This window comes from Lepisma saccharinum, chromosome 28 (assembly GCF_977018435.1).
Source record: "Lepisma saccharinum chromosome 28, izLepSacc3.1, whole genome shotgun sequence".
Lineage (NCBI taxonomy): Eukaryota > Metazoa > Arthropoda > Insecta > Zygentoma > Lepismatidae > Lepisma > Lepisma saccharinum.
The window spans coordinates 19,036,552-19,057,209 of record NC_139256.1 but is presented as its reverse complement, the minus strand read 5'-3'; the positions used below and the strand labels follow the sequence as shown (position 1 = coordinate 19,057,209).

Below are 20,658 nucleotides of genomic sequence, written 5' to 3'. Positions count from 1 at the left end.
TTTAAATAGAACAAGTTTTTTTTGAGGACATTCAAACAAATAACTGAGAGAGAGATATATAGAGTTCTCCTCCAACCAGCCCGCTCTCTTAGAGGACAAGAAATTGGTTGAGATAATGGCTAAGAAGGACTGTTAAACGATGAACTAGAAAAAAAAAAGTTAACAGGGAAAGTGCCTGGGAAAAATAAAAGATACTAGCTCATACCATTGGATTTTATTCACCAGTACAGGCCAATACTTTTCTGGTGCTTTTATCATTCATGGGGTCCACAAAAATTTCACAGAGTCTAATTGTCCGTAAGTTATGTAACATTTGAAGTTTCTATTGATTTTGTACTATTATTATTATTATTTGAAAAAAACTGTATTTTGAGATTATGTAATGCATTTTTTATGCTGATGTAATTTTAGAATATGTTAAAGCAAAATGCTGGCAATTTGATGCTTATAATTTCAGTAGAATACTCACTCACTAATAATAATAAATACTAGAGCTGAGCCAATACCACCATTTGCCGATACCCATGACCAATACCGATACTGATACTTGTATATTTCCAGTATAAAATAAGAAGGCTAGTTACAGAGTCTTACTAACTTGATACATCACTAGGCACGTGTTTAGAAATATATAATTAGGGGAGTCAGTCAGAGCCAATTGTCTCAGAAATATAATAATAAAATTGTTTCTATTTAATACATTAATATAATTACTTGTAATAATATGAAAATTAATTAATTAGTACTTAATTTCTCTGATGCATATGGAGTATTGTTGTATGTAACCACAGACTAAGAAATGGAGGAAAGACAACTTTAATGCTATTTTATTCTTTCTATCTTGACTAAAAAATACTGTTATTACATAAATAGTAAAAAGACGCTATAAAATCAGATATAAAACAGCAAATATTCATAGTCTAGCTTATGTGTAGTTAACACCGCTAAAATTTGTGTAAAAACAACAGTCATGGCATCGAAATTTATGCCAAAGAAGTAAAAAAAATTGAATATTTATTGAATAATGGTACGTACATTTGATGAAAAGTAAAGTTCCTGATAAATATTTAGAGGGGCCTCTCCGATGGTGTTGCCGTTGCCTTGTAATCAATAGATCGCGGGTTCGATACTCAGTGGTGGCACATAGTGGTTCGGGTCCCACTTTAAAATGTAGGTCCAGACCCGATTAGCTTATCTTTCTTAGTACTGTCATTCAAAGCCGTATGTTCCCAATCTAATCTAGGCGAAAATTATTGATTGACTGATTGATTTGCTTTATTTTACTTTGCTTTTTGTGCCACTTTTGCGAAGATGGGGATGAGTGATGATGTGATGAAATTGATGAATGGACACTCACAACTATCCATGCTTAGCCCGGCATTCGAACCCTGGCGTCGTAGCACGATGTGCTAACCACCACTGCGGCACGGGGGCCCGTTTTCCGGCGGAAATAAATAGCCATCATTGGCCGATACCGGCAGTCACACGAAAGACAGAAGTGAAGAGGATAAGTATTAATTGCTGATTCCCCTTCGCACTTGAACGTAGATAAAACAAAGCTGATTTCACAGTGACCATTCATCCCTCTTTTCCAAGAACTCCGCAACTACCTGACCCGGCTTTAGAATGGCGAGGGGGTTAAAAACATCCACCTATCTTACCACCTCGAGCTTCAAGCAAGTATTGGCAATGAATTTCCCAGAGCGTTAACTAAGCAGATACATAAAACTTTTAATTGCTACAATTTTTCAAGCATAGCTATAAGTATCAGTGGAAATCTCCAAGAGATTTCAGAGGTAGAAAAAAAATTAATTAATTCAGCTTTTTTTTTCTTTCTAAATACAGTGTAAGAAATCCATGAATTCAAATAAGATAAAGCTAGACATTATGAAATACCATCTTAAAACATTAACTTTATTAATTAATACAAGACTGGATCAAAAGTAAATAATTCTTGTGCCGAAGTGGCCTTCCCTACCATATCATTGCATATTTTAAAATTCGGACAGCGACTTTGCGGAAATTTATCATGGCTAGCAACATTGCAGAAATTTGCAATAGCATGCTTACTATTCTGATTGAATTATACACATGATACAGAAAACACAAGGACATTAAAAAACATATACTGTACTCCTTATTTTTTTAAAAAAAAAGGTAGTGGAAATTTCCACAAGCGAACTCAAAATATTAAAAGAATATGTATTTCTTGGAACTGAATTTGAAGAATCTGGTGGAAGGTGAAAATTTTGAGACCCCATTTTCAGTGGGCACCCTGAATTGGTTGAGATAGTGGTATCAGCTTTAGTAGTTTCTATATTTGTTAAAAACACATAAACTGCACAACAAAAAACATTCTAGGAGTTCTTCCAAGCTTTCGATTTCAGAATCATATTCAGGGCTGGTCGAGGGGGCGACAGAAGGGACACGGTTGATGTAACTGGTGCTAGTCTCTGTGTCTAATGATGATTCTGAGATGGAATCGAAAGCTTGGAAGAACTCCTAAAGTGTTTTTTTATCATGCTGTTTGTGTGTTTTTTAGTGTTTTTAACAAACATGTTGCTGGCACGTGATGTAAGAAGATTTCTACTGTTGTAGTTCCGATACTGTTTTGAGGCATCCGCTACAAGACTGGAAAGTCTGGAATTCCAGTTGAAAACCAAACAAACAAAGCCCATTAAGCACAGAATAATTTATTTAGTTGTCCGACAGTCTGCTGTTTTAAGATGACAGTCTTAACATTCTATTCTCAGCAAAGAAATATTCATATGATCCAGATCCCATGTACAATTGTAAGTCAAATTCCCAATAACTTATACATATCTTATAATGCACTTTAAAAGCTGACAGAACTTAAAAGCTTGAAATTGAAGCATACCATGAATTTTTCCCAGTTCTTGCACAAAACTTTGCAAGTTCCTAGATGAGTCACCTTCGCTTCCAGATAAAGATGTCATTCTGTTATTCACTTCAGGATTTCTCTTTATCACAGTTGACTTATCATCGTTTGTTGCTTTTGTGTTCTTTTGGAAGTCGGACAATGTGAAGTATTCCTTTGGAATGCCATGTTCATCTGTCATCTGAAAAAAAAATATATATATACGTACATACACACACAGACTGGAACCAAAATCATACATTTTTTATGAAACCAAACTGAAAAACTTAAATTGTGCAAAAATTTAAAATTGGGGACAATTATATCGTGGAATGTCTGTCGGTGGAGTTATGAGTTGTGCTTTTACGTGTTTTCAGGGCACATTTGGCAGTAACTCCAGAACCTCACTGCATTCCTTACGATCTTGTAGATGTTGTTGGTCATTTCAAACAAGGCACTCGACCACAAATACAAGCCTCCGAGTACCTGAATGACAGGAGTACGCCAACTCCCCCGCTTATGTCACTTGGCACAGTTTCTGCCGGATCTGCCTGAATCTCCACCATGTGACATAGCCATAATGGCTTGGCACTCGCTCACACAAGTCCCCACCACCCTCCCCCAAGGACTGGGATTAAGGTATGGTCCTAACAAAATAACAAAAAACAAGTGAAATATGTTTATAAGCCTAACATTGTGGTGTTTGAGAATGGTAGTGCAGCTTAAGACACGAGGGAAGATGGAACTTACCCCGTTCGTGCACATTGAGCCTTGAACACCTCTCTCTCTCTCTCTCCCTTTCAATGATCTGACCCTCTTCCGATCACTGCCATCCCTTTTTGTTCTGCGCGTATCCCCTAATCCACCATGTTCACCCCAGTGATCGGACATTTACCTGTGAAATTTCCTTCTCATCACCTTTGAGTTGAAAGACTAATAACTGCACAGACAGACATTCCAGGATACAACAGTTTGTTGTGTTGGGACCATGATGATTCAAGTATATTGGGGAAAAATGTAAAATCAAAGTTTTACTGTAACACTTTCTAATAGCTTCTCTACTTAGGCCTATGCAACACAATTTTTTTAAAAAATTGCACACACAATAATTAAACATTGTGCAAAATTTAACCGCAAATTAATATTTGACACGCAGTGATTGTACGGAAAGCATTCTGCATCTGCCAGATACCTAAACAGCTGATGCAGGCAAATAAATCCAAATCAATACTTTTCAATACATATTTCAGTTTTTATCTTTGGAACCGGAAGCACTTTAGCCCAGGGGCTTATACCTTGAAAAAGTTAACACACATGGGCGTCAGGAAGGGGGGGCCGTGGCCCCCCTTGGAAAATAAAAGTCAACCATAAAAATATGTATTTCACACATATAATTTCATTTTAGCCACAATAATATGTGTTAATTATTGCATGAACACCATAAACTCAAATTTAAGCAATATTTTTTAGGAAACAACACTATTTTTGGTGAAAATTTGCCTTCATTTTACCTCGACAAACTTTGAAAATGCTACAGAAACTCATTTACGTAAGTAGTTTCTTCTGTAAAAATGATGAAATACGTTGGCCCGATATCAAACAGTTACCAACGGCAGGTAATGGGACTTTTGGTACACCCTGTATACAGTTCCATGCTGTAAGAGATATTAATGTCATCAGTGTTATAGTGAGTATTGAACACATCTTCGCACCCAGACAAAACAGTCCCAGCAAAAACTACAAAGTGTCATGAAAATCCTAGCCCACTTTATTACTTTATTGTGGGCCGATGTATAGTTTTCATATTACAGTGTTAACATTAAGAAATCTACAGTATACACAGCTCACCACTGTTTCACTTGTTGGATGGTTATGGGCTTCACAAAATTTCACCAATTCCAGGCTAATTCCATCAGAAGAGGCTTTGAAGAGAAGGTAGGCCGGGCAGATCACACTTGAACTGCTGGAAAATAAAAATATATCTTCATTTACTGTCACTTCAGACAGGGCACAGATACTGTTCCACTAGCACCAAGTGAGAAAGAACTTCGTAACGCAAAAGGTTATGATAATGTGTTAATGCACGAGTGGGACTTCTTGCTACCACCTTAGATTGAGATATTAATTCACATCTCGCTGTGGAAAAAGGACTTTCCGACGGCATACTGGTAATGTTGTCATCTTGTAATTAAGTGGCCCAAGGTTATATACCCCGTGAATGCACATAATTACACATACTCACTAATTTCAGCCTCGTAATCAAGAATCTGCAGTTAAAAATTGGCGGTCACTTCCAGAAATTGCAAAATTACATGCACATATTAACGCTATGATTGTCGATACACTATTATGGTAGCCATGTTTGATGATGTGAACAAGTGAAGTTTGCTATTCGTTACGGAAAATGGCATCTTGCATAAGGTGGAAAAAATGTTTGCCCCACGAACCATTCACGGTAAGGTTAGGTTAGGCAAGCATAGTAAAAATTAAGGGTGAACATAAACATAGTTTTGAAATGCTAATCATTGTAAAAACTAGCTGTTTTTTCTTCATAAATCAAGGGTGTTTACTCTGTTCACAGATCCACATATTTTGTCTTATTTTGCAATTTTTAGACATGACCGCCAAATTTCAACTGCAGATTCGTGATTAGAAGGCCAAAATTAGTGAGTATGCCAAATTTCAAACAAATTGGAGATACTTCAGGTATTGTAAATTCGCTCAGTTTTTTCTTTTTAATAAAGACATTATTTAGTTTATCTCAGGTGAATAATATGCACTCAAGCTATTATGTGTTACTACAAAAAAATTAAACTTTATAGAAACGACAATGGTAGGTCTATTTACTGAAAAATAATTAATAAACACAGAGCGAATTTACAATACCGGAAGTATCTCCAATTGCTTTCAAATTCGGCATACTAACTAATTTTGGCCGCGTAATCACGAATCTGCAGTTCAAATTTGGTGGTCACGTCTAGAAATTGCAAAATAAGCCAAAATAAGTGGATCCATGAACGGAGTAAACACCATTGATTTATGAAGAAATCAACTATTTTCTGCAATGATTAGCATTTAAAAACTATGTTCTTGATGACCCAGAATTTTAACTATGCTTGCCTAACCTTACCGTGAATGGTTCGCGGGCCAAACATTTTTTCCTTCTTTACGCAAGACAACATTTTCTCACATGCAAATCAATGGGTATCACTTATTGCACAACACTTGAGCAACCTTCGCATCAAAATCGCATGTCTCTTGTTCACATCATCAAACATGGTTACCATGGTAGTGAACGGACAATCAGAGCGGTAATTTATGCCTGTTATTTTGCAATTTGTAGACGTGACAGCCAAATGTTAACTGCAGATTCGTGATTACCAGGCCTAAATTAGTGAGTATACCAAATTTGAAAGCAATCGGAGATACTTTCGGTATTGTAAATTTATACATAAAAAATAACCCACAAGCCTCCCCGATGGCGCAGTGGTAGCGTTGTTGCCTTGTAATCAAGGGGTCCCGGGTTTGATACCCGGTGGAGGCACATGGCACAGTGGTTCGGATCCCACTTTAAACCGTAGGTCCAGTCCCGATTAGCCTTACTGTGCATAAAGTGGACTTAAAACACCAACTCAAACCAAACATCCATGAGTCAGCCACAAACATAAAAAATCATATGTACAAAAGGATGCATCGAGTTCACAAACATAAAAAATCATATGTTCAAAAGGATGCATCGAGTTGATCTCTTACAGAGTTTTTAGACTGAAGCAACACACAACTAGTGAAATGGGTGTCTCGTACCAAAGTGACACGAGTCTCTTTAGTCTACACGCAAGGATTCACCAAACATTTGCTACCAACAGATGGAGGTGACAGGATATTAGGCACGATATTAAAAAAACAGACTGTTATGAGCGAAACATGCAACTTGTCGTGTTGCTTCGATTTCGAAAGTTGCCCCTATTACATGTTCCTTGTCACTTTGGTTTAAAAACTTCCTTAGAAGATATCCTTAGCAAATTTTTTTAACCTTCTTGTCCAGGAACACAACTATACCAAAATGAGTGTCGCAAGTGTAACAGGACTTTTTTAAGACTATTTCTTGTGTGTCTAGTTCTATAGGGAGGGAGGTGTGAGTGCAAAGTTGTTTATATGCATAACTAATGTTCATCTAAAGTAATTTTAATGAAGCAGGCACAGGGAAAAAGTATTATTTCATTGAATTGAATTGTTTCAAGTCCGCTTTAAACACAGTATGGTTAATCGGGACTGAACCTACAGCTTAGAGTAGGATCCGAACCACCATGTACCTCCACTGGGTGTCAAACCTGGGACCCCTTGATTACAAGATGACGACGCTACCACTGCACCATCGGGGGAGGCATAAGTATTTTTATTTGTAGACTAACAACTAAAAGTTAATCATTTTTATAAAAAAAAAACATATTACAATGTATAGTTATATTAATATTTCTTGGTTTGAGTTGGTGTTTTAAGTGCACTTTGTGCACAGTAAAGCTAACCGGGACTGGACCTACAGTTTAAAAGTGGGATCCGAACCACCATGTGCTTCCACCAGGTATCGAACCCGGGACCCCTTGATTACATGGCGACGGCACTAAGTAATATTTCTTGAAAAAAACTTATACAAATCATGTTTAGATATAGTGGTAATCTTTTTGAAAATATTTTTTTTTGGAAAGAGATATTACCACCAGTGCTCAAAAAATCTTCAGAGCTAGGCACCAGCTCTGAATATCAGGTGCCAGGAAACCACCTACTAGCAATTGTGGATACTGTAAGAAGCTGATCCAGCCCCTGCGGTGGAGTGGTTTGCACATCGCACTACGACGCTTAGGGTCCCGGTTTCGAATCCTGGACTGGGCTTGGATGTTTCTAAGTGTTTGTTCATCTATTTCATCATATCATAATTCATTACCATCTTCACAAATTCACCAAAAGTGGCACAAAAAGCAAAGTAAAATAAAGCAAATCAATCAATCTATAAGAAGTTGAGCATCATCCTATTCAAAACATCGCTAAATCATGTGAGGAAGCGGGAAGTGGGGGGTTGGGGATGAAGAGTAAGACATTGTTACCAATTCTATGGAATGTTCACAACGTTGATAAAAAAAATCAGTTGCTAGCTAACGCTGTACTGCAATTTGAACTTACAATCTTCAAAGTTTCGTACATTGAAACTTAAAAAACGGCAATATTACAGCAAGAGATCACAGTCGCCAAGATGAAACTTTTAGTCGCCATGGCTACCGGTATTTTTCGAGCCTTGATAACTACTATCCATTAAAGGGTTTTTTAACACAAAAGGTTTTGACCAGAATACAGACAACAGTGATTTACGAGCATGGCTAAGCACGCAACATAATATTCAGCTGCTAATTTATCCAAACAAAATAATACTTTGCAATTTTCAAATGTATAAGTTCGTTTTCTCGAAACTAGCCTTCACATTAATTTACAGTACTTGCTAATGTAAGGGGTGGGGGTATCTGGCATAATTTGGAATTGAAAAATATATGGTAGATTTTCAACAGTTCTGAGGAAGTCCACCATTCATGCTACAAATAGCAGAATATGTCACACTAGGTTTTTTGATTGAAATTTGTCTAAAATGTTTCTATAGTAACTGTCATGCCAGATATTTCACAAATTTTATTACCAGTTCCCTATGGGCACAACACCTGTTACTAGTATATTTTGTCATTTTTAACATTAATACTTACCTATTCTGCATTGCAAAACATTCTTCAAGGTGGTATGTTGCTTTTTTCACGAAAATAATTTCAATTTTTTACATTAAGAGTAATTTTTGTTCTTCCTCTTTTCCCTTCCGTAACCTGCAATATGGCGGGCACAGCTTGAGTAGCATTGTGGAATTCAGTGTTTCCAACCTTCTTAACCGAAAAATGCCCCACAAACCATTCACGCATAGTCCCAAAAACCATTCACGGTAAGGTTAGGTAAACATAGTTATAAAAAAAAGGGTTCGTAGCATTGTGGAATTCAGTATTTTCCCACGGTAGTAACCGAAAAATGCCTAACAAACCATTCACGCATTGCCCCAAAAACCATTCATGGCAAGGTTAGGTTAGGTAAATAGTTTAAAAAAAAAAAGGGTTCGTAGTGGAATTCAACATCAGAAAATCACGGCGTGGTGGGAAACACTGACAGGGGGTTACGTCATCAAACGTATGCAACATCCGGTTCACGTAGAGGATGCATCGGATACATATTTCTCTTCAGAAATACATGAATTCCCGGTCGAATACATTCAACGATGAAAGAAAATACGGTAACGGTTCCGATTGTTTTATGATGTCTCCTAACACAAATACTATTTATCGTAGAATTTTGGAAATCATTGTCACACAAAATTTGAACTTTCCTTAAAGTAATGAGCACTGTTTGGACTCTCGACAAGAGATGGTAAATATCGTAGAACCGTGGGAATGAATATAGAAGTAAATTGGAACTTTAGTAGAATGCATTTAGGGACTTTATTTTAATGCTAAGAGAACCAAACCTAACCACGAAAGAATATATTGAACACAATCTTTAGTAATTGCTAAAACTTCGCAGTATGTGTCAACAGACGTACATCGAAATTGAACCATGTAAAAATTGTGGTAACAGTAGCTATGGTATATTGAAAACACATTTCTTCAAATTTACAGGAGAAACTACTTACGGAACTGAGTTTCTGTAGACTTTTGGAAGCTCATGGAAGCGTTTTCTCCCTTCGTTCAACTTATTCGGCCGGTAAATCATGTATTTTTCGACATAAATGTATCTCCAATGCACGATATCTCTTCGCACCATTACCGTCGACTACGTGAATCAAATGTTCCATTAGTTCAATTATGTAACCCCCTGTTAGTGTAGCAACCACGCGGTAGTTTTGCAATATGTCGTGTGAAGGTTGCATTGTGAATTTTTCTTTTTCCAATTTAATTTTCTATGTTTGCCTATACCTAAACTTACGTGAATGGTTTGTGGGTCAATGTTCGCTTAAAAACCCTCTATTAATAGTTTGTGGGGCATTTTTTGGTTAATAAGTGAAGGTTGTATTGTAAATTTTCTTTTCCCAATTTAATTTGGTACTATTATAGTATGGGTGAGACACCTATAAATCATATATTTCGCACTTTTTTACATTGCTAACGTACTATTTTGGAATGCGGAACATTTCCTAAGGTGAAATAATGCATTTCTAACTAAGATAATGTCTATTTCTTACATTTCCGAGTACTTACTGTTACTTGTTATTTCGATTCTGTAACACATTATGGCAGGCGATAGCGTACTGGTTCAGGGCACGTTGTGAGAGTGTTTTGTCGATTTATGCAGTGTTGCAACCTCGTTCACCGGAAAATACCTACTTTCATGCCTGGATTTAAAATTATGTTAATACATCGCAGACCATTGACGTTAGCCTCACAAACCATTGACGTTAGCCCAACAAACCATTTTCCGTAAGGTTAGGCAAGCATAGTTAAAAAAAAATAATTCAAAATACTCGACAAGTCATGTTCTAGTGAAAACACGGCGAGGCTGAAACACTGACTATGGGGTTGCATCATCTTAACACACGGAACATTGTACTCTCATGCAGAAAGCAAATGGCTGCAGCAGAAACTGCATATCAGACAGAGATTTTTGCAGAAAATGACACGTTTTCGCATTAAAATGGATCAAAACTACATTCACAAACTTCCACAACCCTACAGAAAATGAATTCCGTAAGTACTTTCTACTGTAAATTTGAAGAAATCTGTTTCCCTTATACTATAATGTTACCTTGGCATGAGTTTACAATACCGGACCACTCTCCAATTTCTATAAAATTTCGCCTACTTACTAATTTCGGTGTCCTGATGATGTATATGTAGTTCGTATCTGGCGGTCACTTGTTAAAATTGTACATTTACGTGTAGAACTTGTAAAATAACCTTGCAATTTAACACAGTGATTGTCCATACAAAGCAATTCGGAACCATCTTTCTTTCGCAATTTGTTAATGGTCTTCCTTTACGCACAACCATCTCGCTGACGTCAGACGAGGAATGCCTACGAGGCTAGGTTAGGTTTCATTAGCATAAAATCAAAGAAAAATTATTTTTTAGCTAAGAGAACTATACCTTGTCTTGCCTGTTGATTTCTTCATGTTGGGAAAATGGCGTTTTCCATGGAGCTATTGTTCTTATGGTAAGGTTACGTTATGTTAAGAAAACATAGTTTATTTCGTTTCTTTCTCGATTTCCATATTTGACTGCCAATTATTACATGCAGATTCGTGATTAGGAGGTCACAATTAGTCAGCAGGCGAAATTTCATAGAAATTGGAGAGTGGTCCGGTATTGTAAACTCGTTCCGTTACCTTTAATTTTCTATGTTTGCCTAACCTAACCTTCCGTGAATGGTTTGTGGATCGATTTTCGCTTAAAAACCTTCTGTGGATAGTTTGTGCAGCATTTTTTCAGTTAATTAGTTTGGAAACACTGAATATCAGATGACGATAGACAACGTGAGTCAAGATTTGCCCGCCATATTGTGTGTAACGAAAGTGAATTAGAAACGAACTTGCAATGTGAAAAATTACGCTTTTTCAGTGAAAAAAGGAAAATCCCATGTTCAAAAATGTTCTGCTATGCATAACAGTTAGGTACAAATGTAAATAATTAGGAAATAAACGAGTGAAATGTGTTTTCACTATACCATACTGTTACCATAATGGCATTCGTACCATGATGAAATCGCCAATAAAACAAAAGGAACTTGGGCCCAAACCAGTCTGGGATGGTGCAGTTATTAATAGTGAACCCATGATTGCATCAACCAACGAATTTAGAGCCCACTTGTGTTACATATTTTTGGCGTGTTACATTCAGAATTACAAGGTACAGTATCCATTCAGAATTAGGCACATACTAGAAAGTATACTTACTGTAGTCCAAAATATGAGCACTGGAATCTTATATTGGAATACATTAGACTTGCTTCTATCTGACGCTTGGACTTTGCTTTTGGTAATTTTGATGAAGTCCTTACTTTAAAAGTAGTGTTTGTATCTTTCATGTATTTGTCAAGAGAATCCTTCAGTTCCCTGAAGGATTCAAACCTTCGACCAAATAAGCTTGACATTGTTAACACCACGAGTATTCTACAATTCCACAGTCCTTACAATACAATATACAACACATGTACGATCGTTTACACCTGGCAGCAAGGTACAGTATCCATCTTTGCAATTTGAAACTCCTTGTTCATTGTTTTGTCTCCCAATCTACAACACAATTTGAGGTGGTATTTTTATCACGTACTCTCATTTCAGTTTCTGGAGTCGAATTCTACACTACAATTCGATGGTTAGAGGTAACGGTAAACTATTTGAAATTACTTTCTCACGTAAGTAATTGGCTGCATTACTTTGTGCAGTAAAGTACACCACTAATTTCTCATACTACCAATACTGAATATTTAACAAATGAAATTGTGAATCAAAAATCACGAAAGAAAAATAAAGACCACTGATATTTGGTGCGAAACTAAACTCTTGATAGTTTTATTGATTCCTTGTGATACATACTTCAAGAAAACAAAATAAGATTGAGCAATGACATTGGAAGGGGCACCACAAACGCAATTTATGTTCACCGAACTTTTATGAAAATAAATAAATAAATAAGCTCTGACCGATTGGTTTTAACTCATCATATTTTAGGTCTCTGGTTAATTCCTTCTCGTAAGAATTGATTCTCATAGGCAGAGAAGAGAAATAATGTTACACATTTACACTGTATAAATTACAAAGTAATGGTATTATGTACCGTCAAGTTCAAAGATAGGTGGATCCATTTTCATTGAACTCCTTATCCATAGACATGCTTATCTTATCTTCCATCTTCATCATTCTAGTTAATCCTTTCTTATATCGTATGTCCTTACAAAGGGTGGATTTGTATTATTAGTGTTTTGCTGACCTTTGTTGTTTGTTCGTAGTGTGAAAAACGACCCAAGAAACGACAACATAGATGGCAGTGCGATTCGTACAGGTCAACACCCATGAAGAGTTGGGTTCATAAGCAATTAAGCATTGAGATATTCGAGCGTCACATCTGTTAACAACTCAACTTTTGTAAACGCCTGAGTATCATACTATTTGTCCAGCCTTAGGCAACAAAAAGCAGCAACATAGTTATGACATAATTTATGTTACCTAACACTAATATTATTATTATTCGCTATATACATGTATCAAATAAGTTATTGTTACGTTAGACAGATTAGATATTGTTTCAATAAAATCTTTCAATGTACGACTTCTATTTGCAACACTGGACAACTAGTAAAATCTCTTCCTTTTGTAGACGTTGCTCATTTTCATGTTTTCTGTAGCGCCACCGGAAGAAAGTCCGGCAGATTGAAATTATTAGAGCAATCTAAATTTGAATTTCCAACCTCAAGTAGTTCAGTTGGTTCCCGATGAAGGCGCCACTAATTAATGATTTGTGTGTACGTGCTGTTTAATGAAAATAGTGACTTGTGAATTGCGAAAAGTACATTGGCAACCTGTGTGTTTTGAAATGTTAGGTGTGTTAAGATTTAATCCCGTAGGTTGTCAAACTAGGCTTGTCCCTAGTTTTGGTAAATGTTCGGTATATCGGAGACACATTTAAATCGGATATTTTGTGTTTTGCATGGTTCGTACTTCCCAATTGTGTATTGCGGAATATAGTTCAAAGTGCCATGATGCTTTTTACAAGAAAAGAAACACAAATTTTCACATACAGAGTACTTCATTTGATTCATTTCTTCGCTTTCGAAACACACAATATGGCGGCTGAAGTTGACTACCGTAGTGGATATGCAATGTTTCCAACCTTCTTCACCGAAAAATACCTACTATCGTGTTCGTCATGTGTGCAAATTGTACATATGCACTGGTAGCTGATGGATAGCCCCACAAACAATTTCCGATAAGGTTAGGTTTGTTTAGGTTAGGCAAGCATAGTTAAGAAAAAAGGGGTTGGAAACACTTACAGGGGCTTACGTCATCACATCCGCTTCACGTCGGGAAAGCAATGGCAATTGTGCTTCGGTGAGATATTTCTCTTGCAAAATACATGATTTCCCGGTCAAATAGATTCCACGATGAAAGAAAATACCGCGACGAATGTTAGAAACTTTAGAGAAACTCATTTCCGTATGTAGTTTCGGTATAATTTAACAATACAGGGAATTTATCCAATTTGGCGCTCACGTATAAATTTGGCACTTATTTGGGGGCAGGTGAATCCGGCCAATTTCTAACATGCCTTTAACAGGGACTCTATAGAGAAAGCTGGAACGGAGCAGAGGCGATGCCGCGTTAGCGGTTGGGGGCGGTAGGTCAATTACCCCAGGGGCAGGTTCCCGGAATCTCTGGGAAATTTGGAAATCGAGGGTGTAGAAATAAGAACTTAATTTCGATTATTTTGCTATTTCCACGTGTGAGCGCCAAATTTTAACTGCAGATTCGTGATTAAGGGGGCAAAATTAGTGAGTATGCCGAATTTCAAACAAAATGGAGAAATTTCCGGTATTGTAAAATCGCTCCGTAGAAATATGTCTCCGATATACCAAACTTTTACCCTAGTTTTTAAAAATTGTGTGATAACTTAACAATGTGTCTTGATAATAATAGTATAGACTTTAAATTCTATTATTGCTAATTGAGTAATTGTCTTTGACTTCAGTGTGTCAGAAAAAGATATCTCAGTGCTGTTTTATTCATCTGTGTACTCGCAAGAATATTAGCAATTTTGGAACGTTTTGTTTTATTCTGAGTTTTCATAAATTGAACATTTGCTAATTGTACATGTACAAATATCCCCTGAGACCTTAAGTTTCAAAACTTTTATAAATAAAATAATTGGTTATTTTACTTTGCTTTTGTACTGACTTTGACTAATCGCGACGATATATATATGAAGCACAACCTTGGTCTTGCCTGCTTAACCAAAACTAAAGTAAATATAATGTTGAGAAACTAAGTTATATTTACAGAGTTCGAAGGGCTCAAGTTCCGTTTGTTTAATTCCGAATTTATCATGGTACACATGCATATTTTTAGAGTGACCAGATACATATATTCAAAAAAGAGGACAGAGCATGGCAAGAAAGGAACACAAAGTCATCAAAAAGAGGTCTTCAAGAAATGGCAACACATTTGCCATTACTCATAATTTAATGAATATAAACAATGGCAACACTTTGCTCACAGACACTGCTCGGATGGCCTTTTTTCAGTAATTTTCTCTTACTTTTAAGCAACAAAAGCAAACTCCTAATCTATTCTTTAACACTTCACAATCATAACTAAGAAAATGGCCAAAGTTCCTTTTGTTTTATTGCGATTTCATCATGCTATAAATGCAATTTTTACATGGTTCGATTTCGATTTATGTCTGTTAACACATACTGCGGAGTTTTAGCGATCACTTAATATTTTGATCAATATATCCTAGATTATTTTTTTTTTATTTTTTTTTTACTTTTTTTATATCCTAGATTAGGCAGGTTAGGTTTGGTTCCCTTAGCATTAAAATAAAGTCCCTAAATGCATTCTACTAAGGTTCAGATTTACTTCTTCATTCATTCCCACGCTTCTACGATAGTTAATGTCGCTTGTCGACTGAGAATATCTTCTCCATGAGAAGTGCGTAAGGTAATTTTCAAGTTGATTGTTTCAACTTAAATAACTTTTTTCGAGCACAAACAGCGCTCATTACTTTAAGGAAGGTTCAAATTTCGTGTGACAATGATTTCCAAAATTCTACGATAATTAGTCTTTGTGCTAGGAGAAATCATAAAACAATCGGAACCGTTACTGCAGGAAGCCAGGGTTCCAGGTTCAAATACCGGCCTGGGCATGGATGTTCTTGGTGTCCCTTCATCAAAATCATCATATCGTTGCTCATCCTCATCTTCATGATTAGCCAAAAGTGGCAGAAAAGCAAAATAAAATAAACCAAATGAGTCAATCGAAAAGGTCTCAGAAAGTGAAGCAATTAGTTAAAATAATAATAATGCCTCAGTCAGGAAAGTGATCATGTTCATCTCCCAGATGCTAGGCAAGAATTGCTTTCAATATTTAATGCACCCTAAGTAATGTGTCTTAAATGAAGATCGTTATGCGTGAAAGCATTGTATATGCAGCACATTTGCTATGGTCGATGCTATAATTTTTCCAAAAAAGGAGGACGTTTACAGATTTTTAAAAAATTTGCACGGACATCGGACAAACACCTAAAAAGGAGGACATGTCTGGATAAAAGAGGACGTCGGGTCACCCTACATATTTTGTATGGTTCGATTTCTAATTGTGTCTGTTAACACATACTTCAAAACTTAGTGATTACTTAATGTGAATTTTACCTATATGATTATTTGTTTGTCAGCAGCCATTCGTTTACTGTCGTCTTGGATACACAGTGCTGCTAATTCGTGTGTGTGGGGTGCGAGTAGGGTTGCCAGATCGCTACAAGGGAAAAGTACGACATAATGCGCCAAAATGTAGGACAGAAATCATTCACAATACATAATACATATTTCTAGAAAGTAATTTAAAATTGACACTTTTCAGTTTAGAAAAAAATATTTCTTAATGAATTCTTGAACGTAAAATTTCCAAACTGGTAATCATACTAAACTATGCACGTCTTACTACTTGTTTTAACTGCTACTTCTAATAAAAAAAAAAGAGTAAAGTGCTCCCCTGTGCTTAGCACCATGCCATGAACACGTATAGGGGATGTGGGGGTAACACCACACGTTCTTGAGTGGGGGTGATGTGATCAGCATCATGCCCCTAACTGCCTTTACCCCCCAGGGTTTTCCCCAGGTACCCATGTCATTTGATGCTGGGTGGATGCCGAGAGCTGCTTCCAACATTAGAAAAGTTCCCGGATTTGAACCGGCCGGGGATCACACCCGGGACCTTTAGCATGGTAGTCAAATGTGTTACCGACTGAGCCACCTGATAGGTTCGGAGTGAAGGATATGGTAATGTGGATTAATATACGTTGCTCAATATAAACATATATATATATTTTATATGACATTAGAGTCATTCCATGCGAAATCAACACAGCCTTTGACCTGACCATCTCCGATTTTCATGAAATTTGGGGAATTGAAACTATGCATGGAACTTAGTAACTATGAAAATTTTTAGTTTCGTGCATCTTGTAATTGTTAAATTATACAACGTCAAAGTTAGCATAAATTGCCCTTTTTGAGCCCGCTTAGCTATACTAAATCTGCTGTAACTCCGCCCCTATTTCGCCTAGGAAGCTCAAATAAAGCTTATTGTACAGGGAATTGAATAAGCTTTCCAGTGATACATAACAAGCCTACCTTTGGATAAAAATATAATTTTGTCACGTGACCTTGACTTTTGACCTTGAATATCTCAAAACATGTCATCACCAAAAATTGTGAAAAAAATATATTTGGTCCCTCATACCATACTCTAAAACATACCAAAAAATCATTCTGGGACTGCAATGGGATCAGAAGATACAAAATAATATGTGTAACTATGTGACTGATAAAAGCCCCATTACATGAACTATGAAGAGTCAAATGTCCCTTAACACCCCCTACAAAATGTGAAGGAGTTATCCTGGGTATAATTGGTCATGAAAGAAATAGGTTAGGCACGGGTAGATCCCTAGCCATGTGTGTCAAGCGCAGATCCGGGATATTGTTGACCGCCATATTGAATTCAACGCAAAAATTTCAAATGAAAGGGGTTATGTGATATATCAAATCAGGCTAGAATTTCACGAGAAATGAAGTGACGAAGGATTTTCCAACATATATTTAACCAGCAAAAATTTATACACATATATTTCACTTACGATATATGCACATTATAATGTTGTCAATGTTCCTGTGAGCACACTTGTTGACGTCTCTCACTCTCGCATAGAACATTTGGTAATGTAGCATGTGCAACAACATCGCTAGCAGCAACTATGCCTTCTCTCAGATGGTCAATATCAGGGACTTTTAGTGCATGCACCATTCTCTTAAAATGTTTCTGAAGGTAAAAGTCCTCCTAAGATGTTAGATCTGGGGAATGTGCAGGCCTTTTAATAGATCCCCGTGTGCCCATCAATCTACCTAGAAAATTACCATGAAGAAATTGCGAAAATGTCTACATAGTGTGGTCACACTCTGTCCTGTTTCAAAACTCTCGAAAAGTGCCATATCCCGTAAGCAAGGGTGAAAAAACCTGTTCACTTAACAAATCCAAGAAGCCTTCACCATTTAAGGTTACGTTGTTGAATATTTACCAACCATTTCCGTTCGCCATACATTATACCACATAATTAGCTTACCAGCAACAACCATTCGACTGAGCAAATCACAGGTATTGCATATTATTTTTATTAACTTCACCGTGAACATAAAAATTTGCCTCGTCACTGAAGAATTTTTCATTCCAAAGGAAGTGTCGTAATTGTTTGAGATACTTTTCCCAATATTCTTCACTATTCAACTATTTGGTGAATGTAGCTGATTAAAATCATATGCAATGGTGCGTATACTTCTTTCTCTCCCAAGATGTCAGCGTGATCTCGATGAGTTCCTAACACGTCAGGAGAATTCCAATGCTTTGTTTTTAACACCTCGAAAAGGAGAAAATGGTTACAAGCATGCAGTAATAATTTTTTGCTGGTTAAATATATGTTGGAAAATCCTTCGTCACTTCATTTCTCGTGAAATTCTAGCCTGATTTGATATATCACATAACCCCTTTCATTTGAAATTTTTGCGTTGAATTCAATATGGCGGTCAACAATATCCCGGATCTGCGCTTGACACACATGGCTAGGGATCTACCCGTGCCTAACCTATTTCTTTCATGACCAATTATACCCAGGATAACTCCTTCACATTTTGTAGGGGGTGTTAAGGGACATTTGACTCTTCATAGTTCATGTAATGGGGCTTTTATCAGTCACATAGTTACACATATTATATTGTATCTTCTGATCCCATTGCAGTCCCAGAATGATTTTTTGGTATGTTTTAGAATATGGTATGAGAGACCAAATATATTTTTTTCACAATTTTTGGTGATGACATGTTTTGAGATATTCAAGGTCAAAAGTCAAGGTCACGTGACAAAATTATATTTTTATCCAAAGGTAGGTTTGTTATATATCACTGGAAAGCTTATTCAATTCCCTGTACAATAAGCTTTATTTGAGCTTCCTAGGCAAAATAGTGGCGGAGTTACAGCAGATTTAGTATAGCTAAGCGGGCTCAAAAAAGGCAATTTCTGCAGACTTTGACCTTGAATAATTTAACAATTACAGGATGCACGAAACTAAAAATTTTCATAGTTACTAAGTTCTATGTATAGTTTCAACTCCCCAAATTTCATGAAAATCGGAGATGGTCAGGTTAAAAATTGCACATATCTGTGTTGATTTGGCATGGAATGACTCATATTTAATATAAACTGGACGTTATGTCCGAAACATTCAAGTACATTGAAACCATGATACAGAAAGAATTACACAGAATACATCTGCTTATTATTTATCTTCATCTGGCCGTGAAGACCATACCTTGTAGCCATATCATAATACCTGGACCGTATCATCCCTCCAAGTGTCCCATTAAAAAAAAATCAGGTATGCTGATGACCGTATCGATCTGGCGGGCAGCGAATCCTGGTAGACCTTCTTGGAGATGAGTGAGGTGTGCTAAGACCTGGTCCTGGGTATCCGGCTCTGCCTGGGGTAGGTTTTGGTACTCTTCCACCGGTGTTGGGTGAATTTCTATTTGGTATTGTAACGTTGAAGTCGTCGTCATCTACATCTGGGATGTACCACTCGTTTGATTCCATCTTCTAGCATGATATCGTAGAGGATGCTATCCCCAATACGACGAATAACAACAACTGGGATTATAACACCATTAAGCCTTGTTTCCATGATTATGAAAATATATAAATATGCTGACCAAGGCAGTAATTTATTTTATTAAAAACATAAACTAAACGTAACTTTTCAACCTTCTAGCAAGGACTTCATCAGACTCTGTATCAAGTACAAAAGTAACAAGATACCAATAACAGGGCATTATGTATACACAAAACATTACTCCCTCCAGACTATTAGAAAGTTGTTTTGGAACTTTCTAGCAGGTGGCTTTCACTAATGAACTGTACTTTCACCTAAAAGGCTAAAAATATATACTTCCATATAGAATGTGGATTGGGTTTTATATCTCATGCTCTTTTTCCTTCATTTTCTTCCTTCTCCTCTCCTCTTTCTCTCTTGTCCTTTCCACTCTTTCTAACACTTTCTTCCATTCTTTGTTTAACTTCAGTCCCCCATTCCAGTTCATTGTGTCTTCTTCACCTTTCTTCTCTATTTCCTTGGCTTCCTTCCATTTTCTCACTAGCATTCTCTTCTTCCTTCCTATCTGCTTAGCCTCATCCCACTCTATGCCATGTCCTGTTTCTCTCGTGTGTTTAAATATCATATTTCTCTCTCTCTTAAGTCGTACATCATCCCTATTTTGTTACAACCTATCTTTCAGTCTCTTTTTCGTTTCTCCTATGTACACACTCTGACATTCTTTACATTTTACTTTGTAGATAATCCCTTCCTCTTCCTCTTCTCTGTTTTCCTTTTTCTTGTTTGCATTCTTCGCTATTCCTAAGATGCTTCTCCCTCCCTTCCTGTATGTTT

General features: G+C 36.7%; 2 protein-coding genes across 6 annotated transcripts in view; one reads left to right on the top strand and one right to left on the bottom strand.

Moving 5' to 3' along the window:
* Positions 1-12,488, bottom strand: part of LOC145980623 (uncharacterized) — a 53,949-nt gene extending 41,461 nt beyond the window's left edge. For both annotated transcript variants that reach the window (XM_083113660.1, XM_083113661.1), the window contains exons 1-3: positions 11,847-12,488; positions 4,727-4,841; positions 2,879-3,080 (exon numbers count right to left, since the gene is read on the bottom strand). In XM_083113660.1, the coding sequence (XP_082969786.1) occupies positions 2,879-3,080; positions 4,727-4,841; positions 11,847-12,043 (514 nt within the window). In that variant the 5' untranslated portion in view covers positions 12,044-12,488. The remainder of the gene's footprint in view (positions 1-2,878; positions 3,081-4,726; positions 4,842-11,846) is intronic.
* A 449-nt stretch (positions 12,489-12,937) lies between these two features.
* Positions 12,938-20,658, top strand: part of LOC145980709 (beta-galactosidase-1-like protein 2) — an 83,070-nt gene continuing 75,349 nt past the window's right edge. For 2 of the 4 annotated variants that reach the window (XM_083113773.1, XM_083113772.1), the window contains exon 1: positions 13,274-13,492. The gene's annotated coding sequence lies outside the window, so the exon portion shown is untranslated. Of the gene's footprint in view, positions 12,955-13,273; positions 13,493-20,658 lie in introns of those variants that run through there. The other 2 variants (XM_083113775.1, XM_083113774.1) reach the window with 2 other exon arrangements.